Below are 17,259 nucleotides of genomic sequence, written 5' to 3' on the forward strand. Positions count from 1 at the left end.
TGGTCAGTCAAGAAAGCATTCTTTATTTTTTCCCCATGGCTTATTTCACAGCCGTGATTACAGGGACGACTTTTCTGTTCCCAGCTAGTCCATTCTCAGTGGGATTGTTCTGAGGTGCAGAATTTGCATTGGTTCTGAAGCTATGAGGGCTTCCCAAATGGCTCAAGGGAAAAGAATTCTTGCCAATGCAGCAGACACAAGAGATGCGGGTTTGATCCCTGGGTTGGGAAGATTCTCGAGTAGGAAATGGAAACCCACTCCAGTATTCTTGCCTGGAAAATACCATGGACAGAGGACCTGGTGTACTACAGTTCATGGGGTCATGAAGAGTCGGATACAACTGAGTACACACACACACAAGCTGTGAGGCTGAGAATTCAGCCCAGAGCAAGAACACACTTTAATTACTGCTCTGGAAGCCTGGGGAAGGGCTCCTAGGTAAGAGGGAGAGCTTAGATAGGGAACAAGGATGTCTGGTCTCTGCAAGTGAGTTATTCCATGCTTTCTCCTCCTTTCTGGAAATGGAGCACTTTTGCTACTTTCTGTGAAGTCCTGTAGCTGCCTAGAATATTTTATTTACATGCAGACTTTTTTCCCCATTGGGTATTTGGTTGCCGCCTTTTGTCTTTTTTCCTCCTTGTGAATGGCATCAGTATCTGTCCAGTTAGAAGGTGGGTCCCTGCCCAGCTCTGCCGTGTTTAGTCTGCCTATTTCCACCCCTCACCTCTGCCAGATCTGGGACGTCTGTGACCAGTGTTTTTCTCCTTTATTTCCCTTTGGTAGTATCACCTATTTCCAGCACCCTTGTTATCTAGGACCGCTTGAGTAAGAGTAGCCTGAATTGGCTTGAAAGAATAGAACAAGAAAGAGCTCCCTAAGAAAGGAGGCTTTGTACTTAAGGATGCCCTTTCCGTGGCCGTTGGGCTCTAACCTGCCCCCACCACTACTGTTTCTGAGGGCAATTACGGTGCTGGCTGTAAACAGGACCTCCTTTCTTGCTCAGGCTTCTTGGGAAAGAGACTGATGTGGGCCTCTTGTTACTGAGCAGGTGAGCTGGAGTGGTTCTTGTCTCAGAAGCAGAAATTTCCCAGGCTCCCGTTGCATTTGACAACAGAGAGGAGTCTCTTTGATGACAGTACTGAAAGGCTAGGAGAATGAGGCAGAGGGGTAAACTCTGCAGACTGTCAAAAGTTGGGGCAGGAAGAAGGGAAGCCCATCTAAGAAGGCTAGCAAAAGGTATGCTTTTTCAACTGTGAGACAGTGTCTGGAAAGGAGAACTCTCCCTCGGCCTGCGTGGGCAGGACCTGGAGCCGTTGGCTTTCCCTTTACGCTCCCTGTCTCTTACGTTGCTTTGGATGCCAGGTGTTGATATGGACGTAAATGCGCTTGATTGACTCTACTTCAGCAGTCAAGCAGGGCAGGTAAGAGGATCAATAAGCAGAAACTGGAGATCCAAAGTCAAAATGACAAGATCTTTAAGGCATTACAGGGACCTCTTTTGAGCCATTTCAGTTTTCCTCCTGATTTGCCTTTGAACTTGAATTAAGTAGCTTCTAAACTTCCTGTGGTGACCTTTTATAATCTTCAGCCCCTATATTGCCAATGCCTTGAGTGGTTTAGTTTCTTCTCAAAAAATATTCTTGGGAGACTTCAGAGAAGAATGGGTCTACCTTTGTGGAAGTGTTGCCCGAGTACAGCTGACTCCCTTTTGTCATTAACAGCTTTACAAGTGATGTCATAGGTGGCTTGTGTTGAGTACTCTGGCTGGATGGGAGGATTAATTAGAAGCAGAAGGTCTGGCTCTTGTCCTCTGGAGCAGGAAGAAGAATTGGAAGTAAAGAGAGGATGGTACTTCCTTTTGGAGTCTGAGTTGCACCCTTCTTGTACAGTTTGTCTTTGGAATAAGTCGACTTCTGGCCTTCTTGGAGAGGAAAAGTGGCCAAGTTTGTTTGATTCAGTTTTTTGGAAACACCTAGAACCTGGAAAGAACCTTGACTGTTCTGAAAGCTAGCCACCCAGTGTATGACCTCACGGATGCAGTTGTTACTCCCAGTCCCAAGGATAGACAGTTGGAGGGGTGAGTTCTTCAAGTTGAGCTTCAGAAGCTACTTCTTGGTCTTCAGTTAAGGAGGAAGACTTCTGAGTCTCAGCTTCTTGGAGGGTTGGGTCTGGGGCTAAGCTGGTCCTCGGCCCAGGTTCTGAAGGGACTTGGAGTTCTCTGACACCCTCCAGAGTAAAGGTACTGGTTGGCTTGTTCACTTTGGGGCGGGGGCTTTTGCTGTCTGGAAGGAAGCTACCCGAAGGTCTCTGGACTAAAAGGCATGGTGGGTTCTCAGGGGCTGTGGGGCAGAGCATTTGCTTCTGAGTTGCTGTTAAAGCCAGGAGACCAGATTCCTCAGATGGGGCTCCAGTTCCCTCCCAGAGACATGTGTCGATGTCTGCCATGGTACCTGTTATTTTATTTCCTTCGGGATCTGTGACTTCCCATTGACACAGCTCCGCCACCTGGCTCCCCATACTGCTTTCTCCATGGGGACTGACCTTGGGTTGGTCCATGGCTGGAGCATCTGGCTGCGGAGAGAGCCCTTCTGACCTTGTGCCTTCCCAAGGGCAGATTGACTCCATCTCTCCGCTGACTTTTACTTCTTCTGAAGAGTGTTCTTCAGTCCCTCCAGATTCTGCCTTTTGCAGGAACATTTCTCCTTGCCCTTGAGATTCTCTGTCCACCTCTTGTTCACATCCCCCTTTCTCTGCTGTTTCTTGGCTCACCTCCCAAGGGCAGATTTCTGTTTTCTTATCAGGGGGAGCTTCTTGCGCTTCCCGTGGACACACTTCCGCTACCCTAGCCCCCACACTGCCTGCTGCCTTGGGACTTTCTTTGCTACTGTCAGAAGCTTGTGGGGCTGGTTCCTGCTTTCCATCTGCCCTCTCAGGCTTTTCCTGAAGGGCCACAGCTTTGTACTCTGGTTTTTCTGGGGCTCTCCCCTTCTCCTCTTGAGTTTCCTCATCTCCATCCTGTCTTGACACCCCTTCCTCAGGGGTTCTTTCGGTCAATTCCCAGGGACAGGTCTCAGCTTTGGCGCCGCTGTCAGGCTTGGGAGCGTCCGTGGCGGAAGTGTCCCACGGGCAGACCTCAGCGAGCCTGTCCCCAGCGCTGGGCAGTGTCTGAGAGCCAGCTTTAGGTTGGACAGGGCACTGACTATGTGGGTGGGAGGAGGAGTCCCTGGGGGCCGTGCTCTCCTGTAGATGGACGGGTTGCAGTTCACTGCTCGCTTTTTCCTGATCTTCAGCAGTGACTTCTGCTTTTTCTGGGGCTACGTGTTCTGGGGAGGAGTCCATTTTTGGGTCTTGTGTCAGGCCCCCTTTCTCTGCTGCCTCATCACTCATTTCCAGGGAGGGCTCCTCTACCCCTCTGCTGGACACGTCTGAGACCTCAGGGGCCTGAGCAGAGGGTGCCCTCAAGTCCTTCTCCCAGGGACACACAGCTTCCTGCTCTGGACTCAGTTGTGTTTCCCATTTCGATCTGTCTTCTCCCAGGGAGGGGAGTCTCCCCTTTTCTAGCATTTTCTCCCTCTGCCCCACTGAATCAGTTCTCATCTCTTGTTCTAATTCCTTCCCAGGGGCTCCTTCATCCACCTCCCAGGGACAGACCTTGACTTTTTCACTAGTAGGTGCTCCTTCCGCTTCCCAGGGACACACCTCCACTGGTCTGCACCCTGCATGGTCCAGCTCCTGGAGCCCAGGTTTTGGCTTGTCAGTGCCCAGAGTGTCTGAATGCCAAGAGGAGCCCCCTGGATCCATGCTCTCCCAGGGGCAAGCCCGTTCCCGCTCCTGGACCTGCCTCTCTGGAGTAGCAACAGCTCTCTCGCTAGGTCCAGAATCTGCAGAAGGCTTCCTCGTTTTGCTTGAAAATTGCCTAATGGCCTCCATTCCCAAAGGCCTTCTCTCCCCAGCTCCAGCACTCACCTCCCAGGGACAGACCTCTGCCTTCTCAGCAGGCAGGGTTTCCTCCACGTCCCAGGGACAAATCTCAGCAGTCTTGCTTTCCACACTGCCAGACACCTGGAAACTGGCGTTGGGTCTACCTGTGTCTTGAAAACCAGGCTGTGGGGTGAAGCTGCCAGGGTCCACACTCTCCCAGGGACAGACTGCTTCCTGCGTTGGCATCTGTCCCTCAGGCTTTGCCCAAGTTGGGCTAGCTGTGATGCCTGATGTTTCAAGCATCTTCTCCTTGTCCTTTTGAGATTCTCTTCCTTTTGTTGCCTGCCCTGATGTCCAGTCCTCTGTCGTTCTCTCATTCACCTCCCAGGGACAGACTTCTGCCTTGGCAGGTGTTGCTCCCTTTCCCTCTGACCTGAGATCTGGTGGGCAGACCTGCGCTGCTCTACTTCCTTTATTGCTGAGGAGTTGGCCATCAGCTTTGGATGAGGAATTGTCTAGATGTGGGCCAGAGTGCCCAGCAGCTGTGCTTTCCCATGGACACACTGACTCCTGTTGTTGGCTAAGTTTCTGCACTGCTTTCCCAGTCCATCCCCCCGTCTCTCCAAAGCTCCCTGTTCTGGAGGTTTCCCACTTTTCCTGGGGAGGTTCACCACCTGGCCCCTGACTCAGCATTTCCTTCCCCACTACCTCATCACCCAGCTCCCAGGGACAGATCTCTGCCTTGCCGATGGCAGGAGTATCTCCCGCCTCCCATGGACAGATTTCAGTGATGCTACTGCCCAAACTCCCCGAGCAACCGGGGGTTCCTGGAGCCTGAGTAGAAACCACAGAGGGGCCCCGGAAATCTGTCCTTTCCCACTGACAAAGAGACTCCAAGCCTTCACCCAGTTTCTGTTCCTTCCAGATGATTGTTTTCTTGGGGTTTTTCTGCTTTTCCTGGGGGAGTTCCTTTCCTCCCTCCTGGGATGGTTTCCCTGTCTCTCCTCCTTCACTTGCCTCCCAGGGACACATCTCTGCCGTGGTGATGTCAGATGTACAAGCTCCTGGGCCAGCGGCTTCCCACCGATGCATCTCCACCTCTCTAGGCTCCACACTGCCCACTGCCTCAGACCTGCCCCTGGCTCTGTCCGAGTCCTGAGGGGCTGACCCAGGAGACAGACCCCCAGGATCGGCACTCTCCCAAGGACAAACTGCCTCCTGACCCCTGACCAACCTCTCTGGCTTTTTCCGAGCCACAACCACCACATCTTTGGGCTCTGATTTTTCTGAGGCTTTCTCCTTCTCACCTTGGGAGGCATCTAGATATTGCCTTAGGGCCTCCTTCTCAGGGGCTCCGCCCACCTCCCAGGGGCAGATTTCAGCTTTGTTGCTACCTTCAGGCTGACCCAGTTCTGATTCGGTGACTTCCCAGGGGCATACTTCTGTCACCCTGTGGTCAGCACTGCCCAGGGGCTGGAGGCCAGCTTTGGGTAGTTCCCGCCACCCCACAGGAGCTTCTTTTACTTGCTTAGCATTTTTGTCCCCAGCTGTGCCCTGCCTGACTTGCCTCAGTGTGGCAGGGCCTGTTTTACCTGCTCCCTCAACCTTCCCCTCCCCTAGACACTGGGAAGTCCTCCTGCCTCTGTCTTCTTGTTCCCTGCTGCCGTTCCGGTGACAGACTTGGAGCATCCTGCTGGTGTGAGCGTTCTGTTGGTTCTGGAGGGACTCTTCGTCATCACAGGGGGCAAGTGCTGCCTGCTTACTCACCCCCTTAGGCCGGCCTAGCCTGGGAGATCTGGGGCATGCCCCCACACCCTCTCCAGAAGCTCGGCCCTTCTCCTCCTTCTTAGGACTCCCTTCCCCGCTTTCCTTCTCTCTGTGTGTGCTCCGAGAACGGGTCAGAGCTTTGATAGCCAGGCCCAGGCTGCGCATGGAACCCTGCTGGACAGGGGTCTTGAGGCTGTGGGATTTAGAGAAGACCTTGGGCCTGTCCTCATCCTCCTCAGTTTCCCCCTGGAGATGCCCATCCTCTGTGTCCATCCCATTCTCCCCAGGGCCCCTCTTCTCTACCGCCACAGAGAGGGCCCTCCAGAGACGGGCCCGAGCTGGGACATGAGACGGGTTGCCTTGCTCTGGCCCCGAGGGGCCTTCCTGAGCCACATTTTGTTTCTTCACTGGCAGTTCTGCATTCTCCCAGGGGCAGATGTAGGTAAGTAGGTTGGGGCTTTGTGGGGATACTGGGATGGGTGCCAGGGCAGGGGCAGGAGCTGGCATCAGAGCTGGGGCCAAAGTGGAGGTGGGAGATAGCATCCCCGGCTCCCCCAGGCCCGGCCCGGACGTGCCCATGATGGGTGTGGAGATCTGGTGCCGGATGGGCGCGTGCGGCACCCTGCTGGCGGCCTCCTCCTGCAGCCGTCCGGAGATGTGGGAGCTGTCCACGCTGCGGCTCTTGGCCGGGGAAGGTGGGGCCGACACGGGGGCCGCTCGAATTCGCTCCAGCCTCCGGGCCGAGGGCCTCCGCGCCGGGCTGGCCAAGGCGGCCTCTGCCTTCCTTCTCTCCTCCCGCTCCTTTGCCTGCCGGTAGGTCTCCTCCAGGTAGGCCTGGCTGGCCACGAGCAGGGCCTTTTCCCTGGAGCCGGCCACGACGCTCAGCGACTTGTGCAGCGAGGCGGGCCGGGCGCGGGGCAGCCGCTCGCACACCGTCAGGTTGTGGGCGCTGGCCGACCTGAAGCCCAGCGCGGGGGGCCCGGCCGCCGACTCGCGGGACTCGCGGCTGTCGGATCGCGGCCCCTTGCGGGCCAGCTTCCTCCGCAGCAGCGAGTCGACCAGAGGCGGGCTGTGGTCCCCGTGAGCGTCACAGTCCTGCTCGCAGGCGCTGCGGGACTTCCGCAGGCCGGGCGGCGCGGCGGGCTCCCGGAGGCTGGCGCTGAGCAGCCGGCGGCGGGAGGAGCCGGGCAGGCTGCCGCGGCCCGCGGAGCCCGAGTCCCGGGAGTGCTGGCGGGCCAGCGCCTCGGGGAACTCGGCCAGGTACCTCATGAAGGAGCGGCCCAGGCCCTGGCGCCAGCTGGCCCGCTTCTTGGGCAGGTGGGGGTTGTTCGCGGCCATTTCCTTGGTCTTGTGAACCTCGAGCTGGGCGTAGAGCTTCTTCAGCTCGTCCTGGGGGCCGGAGAGCGAGCCGGCGTGAGGACCATCCTCTCCATCCCCTGGCCGCGCTGCTCTGCCCCTCAGCTGGTGCTAAGACCCTTTTTTCTGGGGGAACGCTTTCCCACCAAGCCGTGTCCCTTCCTGGCTTTTAAAACACTTAGAAAATTCACCTCTCCGTTTCTGCAGGGCCAACACCAACCTAGTTCTGAGCCCGGCCCACTCAACCCTGAGGACGCAGGGCCCTGCCTTCTACCCAGCGCTGTGGTCTGGTGGGCGGTCCCAGCTTGGCGCCCAGGAAACCTGGGTTTGAGGCTGCTGACCTATGGTATGCCTCAAGGCTATTTTCTTGCCCTCTCTGAGCCTCTACTTCAATAAAGGAAGGAAATCTGACTGCCTAGTGTTGACTGCCTTAAGAGAAGTGGTGTGAGCAGTGGGTGTGAAAACGGTAAGTGACAGGATGGGGCTTTGAAAGCTGTTTCTACTTTGGCACTCTCCCCACAGTGAGCATAGGGAGAACACACCCACTGCTGACCCCCAAGCTGGAGGGTCAAGGATGGCACCCACGTGGCAATAGCCACCTGCCTCCACTTAGGCCTACCTGATAGATTGGGGTCTCAGTTCAACCTATCCCCAGGAGGCAGGACACAGGCAGAACTCAGAGGGTGAGGAGGACACGGAGGCAGTTGAGACAAGGAAGGAAGGAATTGGGGGATGTAAACAAGTCAGATGTGGAGGGGGCTTCAGGGAAGGTGGAGGGATGGACCCAGTGGCTTCCTGGGACTGTTCCCACTGTAGATTCTACAAAACAATGGGCTTTACTGCCAGTCTCTTGATTTCCTACTCTGGGAGCCTCTCATCAGGGTTGCTATCACCATTACGATGTTCTTAAGCAGAAAAATAAGGTAAGGATGTTCTCCTGATGGAAGACTCAGGAAGCACTTCCTTTCTCTAACACTGCTGAGTCCAGGGAAAGAGGACCCTGGTATGGAAATCCTTGGTGGCCATTGGCTGAATTGCCCAACCCTAAGGGCCCTAGGAGCACTAGCTGCCGGGTGTGCTGGGGGCTGAGGGGCTTCTTAGTCTGCCTCTTAAGGTGGCCCTGCTGAGCGGAGGACACAGGTGATTTGAGCTCCACTCATGGTTCTGCCTCTACCTTGCCAAGTGGGCCTCAGGATGTGAGTTTCGGTATTTGGGGGCATCTCTTCACGTGTGTGGTCTCCTTTGTGTAGAAGCAGGAGAAGCAGCTTGGGACAATGGTGGAGAAGAAAGGGAGGCTAGTCTCAGAGGAAAAGCTAGGGGGAGGACAGGGGACCTGCAGTGGCACACAGCCCAAGTGGCAGGGCATCACTGCTCGCTGTCCAGGCCCTAAGTAGCATCAAGAGGAAGTCAGGAGGCCAGCGCCTACCCGAATGTCTCCAGGGTCCAGGCTGCGCTCACTCCAGGCTGAGGCGATGCTGCTGTTGAGGTGGGAGCCTGAGCGCTGCAGGTCCAGCTCGTCCTCGTACACCTCATCCAAGATCTCCTCTCGGGGAGGAGCCCCCGGCTTCCGGAACTGGCCAGGGTGGGCACGATCAGGAAAAGACTCATGTTGGCTCCCTACCCTGTGGCATACGTGTTTGCTCCATAAATCCTCAACCCCTTCTCTGATTTGGGATTCTGGAGGTCCAAAGAGTATTGTCCCATCTCATCCTTCCTGATTTTCTCTAACTTAGAGACCAGGGGTGTCTAATACCCTGTGCCCACAGTTCCTAGCCACATCCTTCAGCCCCCTCGCCTATCTTCTGTAACTGCTTCCGAGTTGATTTTCAGTGTCTGCCAACCTTCCAATTGTGTTACGAGGACCCCCTTCAGCTCTAGCTCTTATTTCCCTTGCCCAGGGATTGGAGACAGAGCATTGTTCCCCACCTCCTACATGCATGCTAAGTCGCTTCAGTCTTGTCCAATTCTTTGCAACCCCAAGGACTGTAGCCTGCTAGGCTCCTCTGTCCATGGGATCCTCCAGGCAAGAACACTGGAGGGGATTGCCATTCCCTTCTCCAGGGGATCTTCCCCACCCAGAGATCAAACCTGGGTTCCCGCATTGCAGGGGGATTCTTTACCATCTGAGCCACCAGGGAAGCCCTTAGCCAACTCCTAAGTGGGCTCCAATTCCCTCTGGGCCCAGGTGTCATTCTCACCCTGACCTGGAGAGGGCACTGTGGACATAGCTGGTCCACAGTGCCCCTGGCCAAAGGGCCAGGGTCACCTCACTTCGAGGCCAGAGAAGACCTCACCTTAGGGATGAAGATCAGAGCCAGTGTGGCAGTGACTGTGCTGTGGGTGTGAAAGAAGAAGAGGAGGAGCGTCCAGTCCGGGTGCAGGGAGGGAACCAGCACAAACCTGGGGGCGAGGTGGTGGTGGCGGTGGGGTGATGGTTAGCTGCAGGTGGGAGCGGCCTCTTCCCTCTCACCTGTCCCAGTGGCTCTCCCCCCAACCCCAGCCCTGACCTCCTGCAGGTGCTCAGTGGAGTGAGGAGGGCACTCTTCCTTCTTCCTGCCCTCCCACCTCAGGGCTCACGTTAATCCCCACTTCCAAGAAGCCTTCCCAGACTACTCCAGCTTGCCCTCTCTGGCTGCTTATAGCACTGTTATGAACCGCCCCGTGGGTTGGTTCTGCCTTCACCACAGGGCCAGGTCCTTGTGGACACGCATAGCAGGTCTGCTGCTGAGACGGCTGAGGTGTGAGGGGAAGAAGGCAGGGAGAATGGAGCCCGTGTAGGGAGGAGAGCAGTGGGGGATGGAATGCGAGAGCACTTAGGATGTTGGGTTAGACATAGGGTACAGGAAGCATGTCTGTAGGGCAGGGAGAGAACTCTATGTGAGGACCCTCCTCACCTTGCTGCGGTGTAGCAGGCGTTGCCAGCAGGGTTGTGGGATGGGGGTACCCTCACCTGGGAGAGGTGAGGAATGGTGTTAGGGTGGAAGGTGTGGTGGGTAGGAGGGCCTGTCCTTACCTGGCTGCGTGGAAGGCAGCAGAAAGCAGCAGCTCGTTGTGCAGGGCGATGCCCATGTATCGTGGCTCATGGAAGGCTGAGGGGACAGCCCGGGTGGCGTAGCAGAGGAAGCTGCCCCAGCACAGGAGCAGCATCTCAGCTGTAGGGAAGGGAGGGAGGGACAGAGCCAGGTACCACCTCAGCAGTCACACCACCCCTTCCTCTGTAGGGGGTTCTGGGGGGAGCCTGGTCCAGGTCCAGGCGGAAGAACCCTTGGAGGTACAGGGCGGGGGACCAGAGTGAGGCTGGACTCTATGGGAGTAACTCACCCACCACCATGATGTAGTCCCAGCGGTCGTGGTGGCAGAGGTAGAAGTGGAGTCCCGTGTGTGTGTGGCCTCGTGTTACCAGTGACGTGTGCTGAATGCCTGGCTCCAGGACCCCTGCCGTCCATACAGCCAGGAAGCCCAGCACCAGCAGCAGGAGCAGCCCCAGACGCCGCAGCAGCCGCCCGCTGCTCAGGTGGGGGCCCCGCTGGGCCGTTCGAGACAGAAAGAGCTGGAGCACTCTACAAGGGTCAGGGCGTGGCTGGTAGATGCAGGGAGGGGGGACACCTCTGGCCATTGCTTCCCTCCCCTCCACACATCCCTGTTCTCCCATCCCTTCCATGGGTCACTGCCTCCTCCTACTGCCCCCCCAAAACAAGTTAGATGGTGGGGAGGGCTACAGGGACAGGAGCAGGCCTTGGGGGCCCAGGGGAGTAGAGTGGGTAGGGGGTCTGGCAGTGAAGAACTCCATCCCATAAATGAGTTGGGGGGGGCCTGGAGGGAGCCGCGTGAGAACAAGGCCCTACCCAGACCCTACCTATAAAGCTTGAGTATAATGGTGCCGTAGACAATGGCAAAGCCCAGCAGCCGGACCCAGCGGAGGGCGATGCAGCGAAAGACACTGGGCTTGAAGTACAGTATGAAGACCTGGTGGGGAGGGGGTAAAAACAATCACTCTCCATTGCATTTGCACTGGGTGCCAGGCCTATGCTAAGCAGCTTGCTGATCCTTCTAACAGCTTCCTCACAGAGACATCATCACCTCCATTCTGCAGAAGAGCAGCTTTGTTATCAGAGAGGTTAGATAACTTCTCCTAAGTTACGCAACAGGTCATAGAGCTCTTTTAAGCCTCACTAGGCCAGCCTGTCACCTGTAGGTATGAGCAGGGGGATTTTGAGGTCTCCGAATCCCCCCACAGGATACAGAGGACAGATTCTAGGGTGTGAAGGGTGCCAGGTTGGGACTGGGGGGGATCCCAGGAGGTGGGGTCAGGCTCCAGCCACAAACTCACAGGGAAGTAGAGCAGCAGGGATCCAAAAAGGATAGCTTCCAGCAGTACCACTCCAGATGCCCGGATCCTCTGTGAACCCAGGAAAGAAAGACGCATGTAACCAGGACAGCGAGAGGATAGAGCCTGGAGGGTGGTGCAGGAGGGTCTCAGGTCTGTTCGAGGGGTCACTCCATGGCCCTGAGCTAAGGCTTCCCCCTATAACTTCAGCTCTGCTTTCTTCATCCACAGGCTCTTAGCTCCACTGGTACTAAGCTTGGCTGAGGCCAAGGTTTCACATAGCCCCTGCAGCCCCATGCCCCTCCCAATCTCACCCTGGGCCTTGCTGCAGACCTGGGCTGGAATTGGAGGCTGCTGGAGCTAGAAGGGATCTCAGGCTTTCCCCCAAGCTTTGGGTCAGACAGCTTCCTTGCCTAGAAACTCCCTTCTCTGTCAATTGACCTTCAAGCTTGGCTCAAGTGTCATGTTCTCCAGAAAGTCATCCCACACCATCTCAGGCGGGATGACTGGGTCCCCTCTCTGACCTGCCACAGCAACTGACGCCTCCATCCTGGCCCCTGTCTTACTGTGTTGTCATTGCTTCTTCCACTCATCTGGGAGCTCCACAAGGGACCAGATCACTTCCCCTAGTGCCTACACAGTGTTTTGAATCAAGTCCAGTGACTTCATTGCACAGGTGAGGAAACAGGTCTGCGGTGGTGAGGTCACTTGCCTAATGTCACAGAGTGAGTTAGATTAAGGATCAAACTTGTATTTTTCAAGCTCTAGCCTTAGGTAGTCTTTGGTCTCCCCCTGATGCTAGAGATTCACAATGGGTAGGACATGTACAGAGAAGAGAGGTGTGGGGCCTTGCTTGCCTTGCTCTGGCGGCAGCGATAGGAGACCAGCATGCTCAGGAAGACGACCAGCATACAGCACGTCTGGCAGGCCAGCACCGCTGCCCTCAGTGTGGGAGCTTCCTCTGCCAGGCACGGCGTGGCATCCAGGCAGCTGGCACAGCCCTCGGCACATGGTTGGCAGCTCAGCAGCCTCCCGGGGCTGCCTTGAGGGGACCCAAATTGCCCAGGAGGCTGGGCAGCACCCTCCTCTGAGCCTATAATGAACAAGATGGGTACAGGGAGAGGGGCGTGGCTGGGACATCCTGAGACCCCAGCCTTCTCTCCTCATGGTTGGCACAGTTCTTATCCTGCCCTCTTAGGGTCTGTGGCCCCTGGGGGAAGGAATGAGGAAATGAGTACTTGCAAGGGAAGGCAGGAGAAGAGGTGATACCAGGCCAAGACTCACCATGAGGTCAGCTTGCACCAAATTGCCATGTTTTAGGCTCATTCTCAGAAGGCATAGACACCCCCAAATTAGACCCTGCCTGTGTCTCCTGCTTCTCTTGACAGTCTGCCCTGGCCCCACAAGTTTTTCTCCCAGTGTCTCACCCCAAGCTGCCTTTCTTCCGCAGATACCCACCTCCAATCAGCCCAGCCTGTAAAACACCTGCCTGTCCCTTACCATTGTTACATACCCAAGGAGTTGCTTGCCCCGTAGAAGCCAGGTCGGCAGTGGCAGAGGTAGTGGCCAAGGACAAAGCCCTGACTCTCCAGGGGGACGCACTGTGGGCCAACAAACACCATAGGTATTTATTTATACGGGGCTTTCCCGCCGGGAAGAGTTGGAGGGCCATCTACCCTCCTATCCACAGCCTCTGGGTCTACGCTGGGGAGCCCCAGTCCAGGGGAAGCCTTCCCTCCCTGCAGACCCTACCCTGACCCCACCATTGTCTCTCTTATCAAAGAGACCTCCAAACACAGAGTTTGGAGATGGATTAGCCTTTTATCCACACTAACTGTGACAGGAGCCTCATAGGTCCCATTTCCCAATCCCCAGCTGTTGCTAGAGCAAGGTGCTGGGGTGGTGGAAGCAGAGAGAACTCTGAGATCAGCCACACCTGTGTGCCTACATCCTGCTTCAAAGGGTCAACATCAGCCTCCCTCTTTGGCACACAGGTGGGTTGAAAAGGCACCCACGGGGGAGCAGCTTCCTCTATTAGGGCCATCTGCCTTTGGTGTAGGACTGCTCTCCCCAGCCCTAATGCCAGGCTAATGCCAGGCTGGTGGGATGCCAAGGCCAGCTCTTTATTCCAACTCCACCCACTGATGTTTGCCCAGCAGGAGACAGAGCAGACCTCGGAGCCAGGCAGGGAAGATAAGCACATGGATGAGGTCAGATCTACTGTAGGGAGTGGCCAGGAACAGATAGCAGTGGGGCAAAGAAAGGAAGAGTCCATATTCAGGCCCCAACTTCACCTAAAAGGTGCTTCTGAAATCGTGGCCCAACTTTCCCCTCTGCTCAGATTGCTAGTAAGCGCTCTGTTCCACAGTCTGCACCGTCAGCCAAATGCATACCCAGAGACATGAATGTGGCTGGGTTTAAAAGTGCACTGGACAATGGGAGCCTTTATGCATCCCTGGATGTATAGCTTCAGACACATGTGCCCTGAAGAGCAGCAGATGCCCAAATCCGTTCCACTTCCCAGCAGGCTGTAGGGCTCGCCTTGGCTTTGGTTCAGCTCAGGAACAAGCATGCAGTCAGTGTTACTGTGGAGTGGATTAGTTCACTGGCCTCCCAGTTTCCCAGTAGTGGGTTTGCAGGATTACCAACCATTGCTTTCCATTATCCAGATTCTCCTGCACCCACGGCTTTGATTTTGCCAGCACCTGGCCCAGGTTCCATCACCTTTACCAGTCCCAGAGCTCTTCAAGCTCCTTCTTTGGTTAGCCTCCTCTTACATGTCAACTTTTTCCTACACTCCTCCTACATCCCAATTCCACTTATTTCAACAAACACCCAACAGAGCATCCTTTGTGGGTTAGAAGGAGCCCAGAGCTCTGTTGATGTGGAGAATGTGGTTCAGGAGAAGGAAAGGGGATGATTAATAGATGCTCAGGAAGTGGTCCTGGGAAGGGATCCTGAAGCACCCAGTACCAGAAGGGAGAGCAGACAGGGAGGCACACTGAGATTCCAAGGAATGAAGCTGGCTGTCTCAGATGGGGGATGGGGCTAGGCTGTAAGTGTCCTCACTTTTAAATAGCCTGGTATCTCACTTCTATCTGTCTCATCAATAGGGACTTCCCTGAAGCCCTGAGAGGCTGGTGTGCCTTTGTCAGCTGCTCCTGATGGCATGATTGGAAAGGGGAAGGGAGGTAGGAAACCCGTACTCCACCCTCTGTATCCTTACCTGGGTGCTGTTGAGATCACACAGGTGTGTGTTAGAGTACCAGCCTGGGCCACTGGCACACTGATTGATGTCCACGCTCTGAAGGTCTACGTCCATCTGCACCTGCCCCCTAGGGCAGTGAATTGGCAGTTAGGGGTATAGTGAAGGGTGCCAAGGTGGACATGTATCCTTGGATCTCAGATCATGGTGCAATGCAAGCTTTGTGCACTTTAGCACAGTGGCTGTAGTGTGCCAGGAGACAGGGCACACGCATGCCACTTCTCCAGTGCTATTAACCCTCACTGTCTCTGCAGCAACAATCCTCCTCCCACTAGATTCTCCCCCTGCCCCACCCCCCCATCCCTCAGCTTTTCAACATCCTAGCATTTCCTGATTTCTATCAATGGGTAAAGGGAGTAGGCAAGACATATGAGAGCTGCGGTTCTGATGATCTGTCTGAAAGGGATTTTCACACTTCCCCACTGTATGTATACACACTCACACTCAAACAGGCACACAAAGCTCAGCTATTAACAACGCCCCACTCTGCCCAAACCAGGTCTGAATTGATCACAGTGAAGGAGATATGGAACTGAGGGGCCCAGATTCAAGAGCTGCCTGGCCCCAGGGCTTTCAACCCCAGCTCTGAGCCCAGTGGGGAAAGAGCTGGCAAAAAGCCAGGCTGCCTGTGGCCAGGAGAGGAACTCTGCTGGGGACAATGAATGGGGACACAGAGCTGGGAAAACAATGTCGATTGTTGAATGTCTAGCGGTATAGTATCCACCTGCTCCCTCCTTCCCATCATGGCTCCCACTCAGCTCTTTACTCCGATTGAGGGAGGAGGTCAGTTGTTTGAGGAGCATCACAGGCTCCTGGGTCAGGACTTGATGTAAGAAGACAGCCATGGGAGTGATGCTGGGACCCGGCCAACTTCTGGGCAGAAAGGGCCATGGTTCCAAGCCTCCCCCAAGGTGTTTTCCTTCACTTGCAGAAGCCTCCTTTTCCAGTTCTAGATTGCTAGGGAGTAGCGGGTTTCACTCCTGGGACACCCATCTGACTCCTCCGAGAAGCCGGTACACAGATTGTCACAGCTATCTTCTTCATTGTACCCATTACTCAGATCTGGGAACCAGGACCTATGCCCAGCTGTGCCCCCATCAGTACACACACACACACGTGTGTATACCTATATGTAAATAGATCGATCGTCCACACACCTGTATATGTTAACACATAGATTCCTAGAGTCAACTGCAAATATACACAGCTGAAGGCAAATACACACATCTGTGTCCCCCAGACACACATGTGCATACCAAGTAGCCTACGCACAGCTAGGAGCCCCACTCCCCCACCACCTCCACAGACCCACAATAGCATCAAATCCTGCACAAACCCGCTTACCTGACCTCCGGGCTGAGGTCTGGCTTGAGTCCATAGAAGGTGGCTGAGAGTGTGATAAGCCAGCCGGGACGCAGTCGACCCTCCTGGCATTCCAGGAAAGGAGGAGACAGTCTCACGTGCTGCACGTCCCCGACATATCCATCCCCCTGTGGCCACTTGGGGCTGCCAAGGCTCCTTAGGTCATTGGTCAGCACCCGCTTTTGCAGGTCAGTGGGGTGCAGGGTTCCAGTTGAGCTCTCCTCCTGCACCCTGCTCCCCGACAAGTCCTGAAGGATGGTCTCCTCCCCAATCCGGGTGGCCTGCAGGGCCAGCTGCAGGTGGCTGGCCCCCGGTGGAGGGTTAAAAGTCAGCAGAGCCCGGTATGCCCTTGGGTCCCCCTCGGCTACACTGCGGACCAGCGCCTGGTACCATTCCACATCCTCCTCCACACTGGACTCCCGGATGTCGTTGGCTTGTAGCAGCATGTTGAGGAAATTGGCGGCCTGGGTCACAGTGCCTGCTGCCCTCCATAGGACTTGGGGGAGCCCTGGTCTGGCTCCTGCCCCAGGAGCTTCATAGCGCTCACTGCAGTTAGCCCCAGACAGCCGTTGAGGATCTCCAGAGTAGAGAAAAGCCAGCGCTGCCTCAGCCCCCTCTGGGGGCACCCAAAAGGGTACAGACCCTGGCTTAACTTTGGAGGACAGTGCAGGCAGAGAGCGGAGGGTCCTTGGAACCCCCAGAGCCCAGCCAAAGAGGAAACAGCAGCCTAGCAGCCCTGCCGCCGGAGAAGGCATGGCCATTGTCCTAGTGTCCATCCTCAGGGCAGCCTGCAGGGCCCTGGGGTCCAGGCTGCCTGCGGAATTTGCTGGCTGCAGTGTTTCCACACCTCGTATCCTCGTTTCCTCTCTTCCTCTCTCTCTCTCATGCTTACGCTGTCTTGCTCGGGTGTTTTTTTTTTTTCCTAACATCATCATCTGGCTTCTGGACGTCAGCATGAGGGCTCTGCTCCCTCCCCTCTCAGTGTGGCCCCTCACTGCAAACCCTCTTAATCCTGGCACACCACTCTTCCCTCCCGCTCTTATCCAATATCCAGACTCCCTCCCCCTACTCCCCGCCGTACATCTGCTCCAGAGAGACACAGAAGGGAGGGGAGACAAGGGACCAGCAGTTCTGTCTCTTCCTCCCTCCTTCCCCCTCCCTCTGCCCTTTGCTCCATTAGGAGAGATGGGCAAATCCAGGATGGGGCGCCATAGCAACCGCAGATGAGCCTGTGCCCCTCTCTTCACTCCTCTGCTCCACT

At 55.8% G+C, this 17,259-nt stretch overlaps 1 protein-coding gene across 1 annotated transcript; it reads right to left on the reverse strand.

The window, feature by feature from the left end:
- Nucleotides 1–2: 2 nt before the first annotated feature.
- On the reverse strand, nt 3–17,012 carry GPR179 (G protein-coupled receptor 179). The gene is made up of 11 exons (XM_015098746.4): nt 15,981–17,012; nt 14,598–14,706; nt 12,885–12,972; nt 12,229–12,464; nt 11,375–11,443; nt 10,901–11,010; nt 10,366–10,604; nt 10,058–10,196; nt 9,339–9,444; nt 8,471–8,617; nt 3–7,077 (listed from the first exon to the last, which is right to left on the reverse strand). Exons 1-11 carry the CDS (start codon nt 16,952–16,954, stop codon nt 2,044–2,046), a joined length of 7,251 nt encoding a protein of 2,416 aa, XP_014954232.3. The 5' UTR covers nt 16,955–17,012; the 3' UTR covers nt 3–2,043.
- Between the last annotated feature and the right edge of the window lie 247 nt (nt 17,013–17,259).

This window comes from Ovis aries, chromosome 11 (genome assembly GCF_016772045.2).
Source record: "Ovis aries strain OAR_USU_Benz2616 breed Rambouillet chromosome 11, ARS-UI_Ramb_v3.0, whole genome shotgun sequence".
Taxonomy (NCBI): domain Eukaryota; kingdom Metazoa; phylum Chordata; class Mammalia; order Artiodactyla; family Bovidae; genus Ovis; species Ovis aries.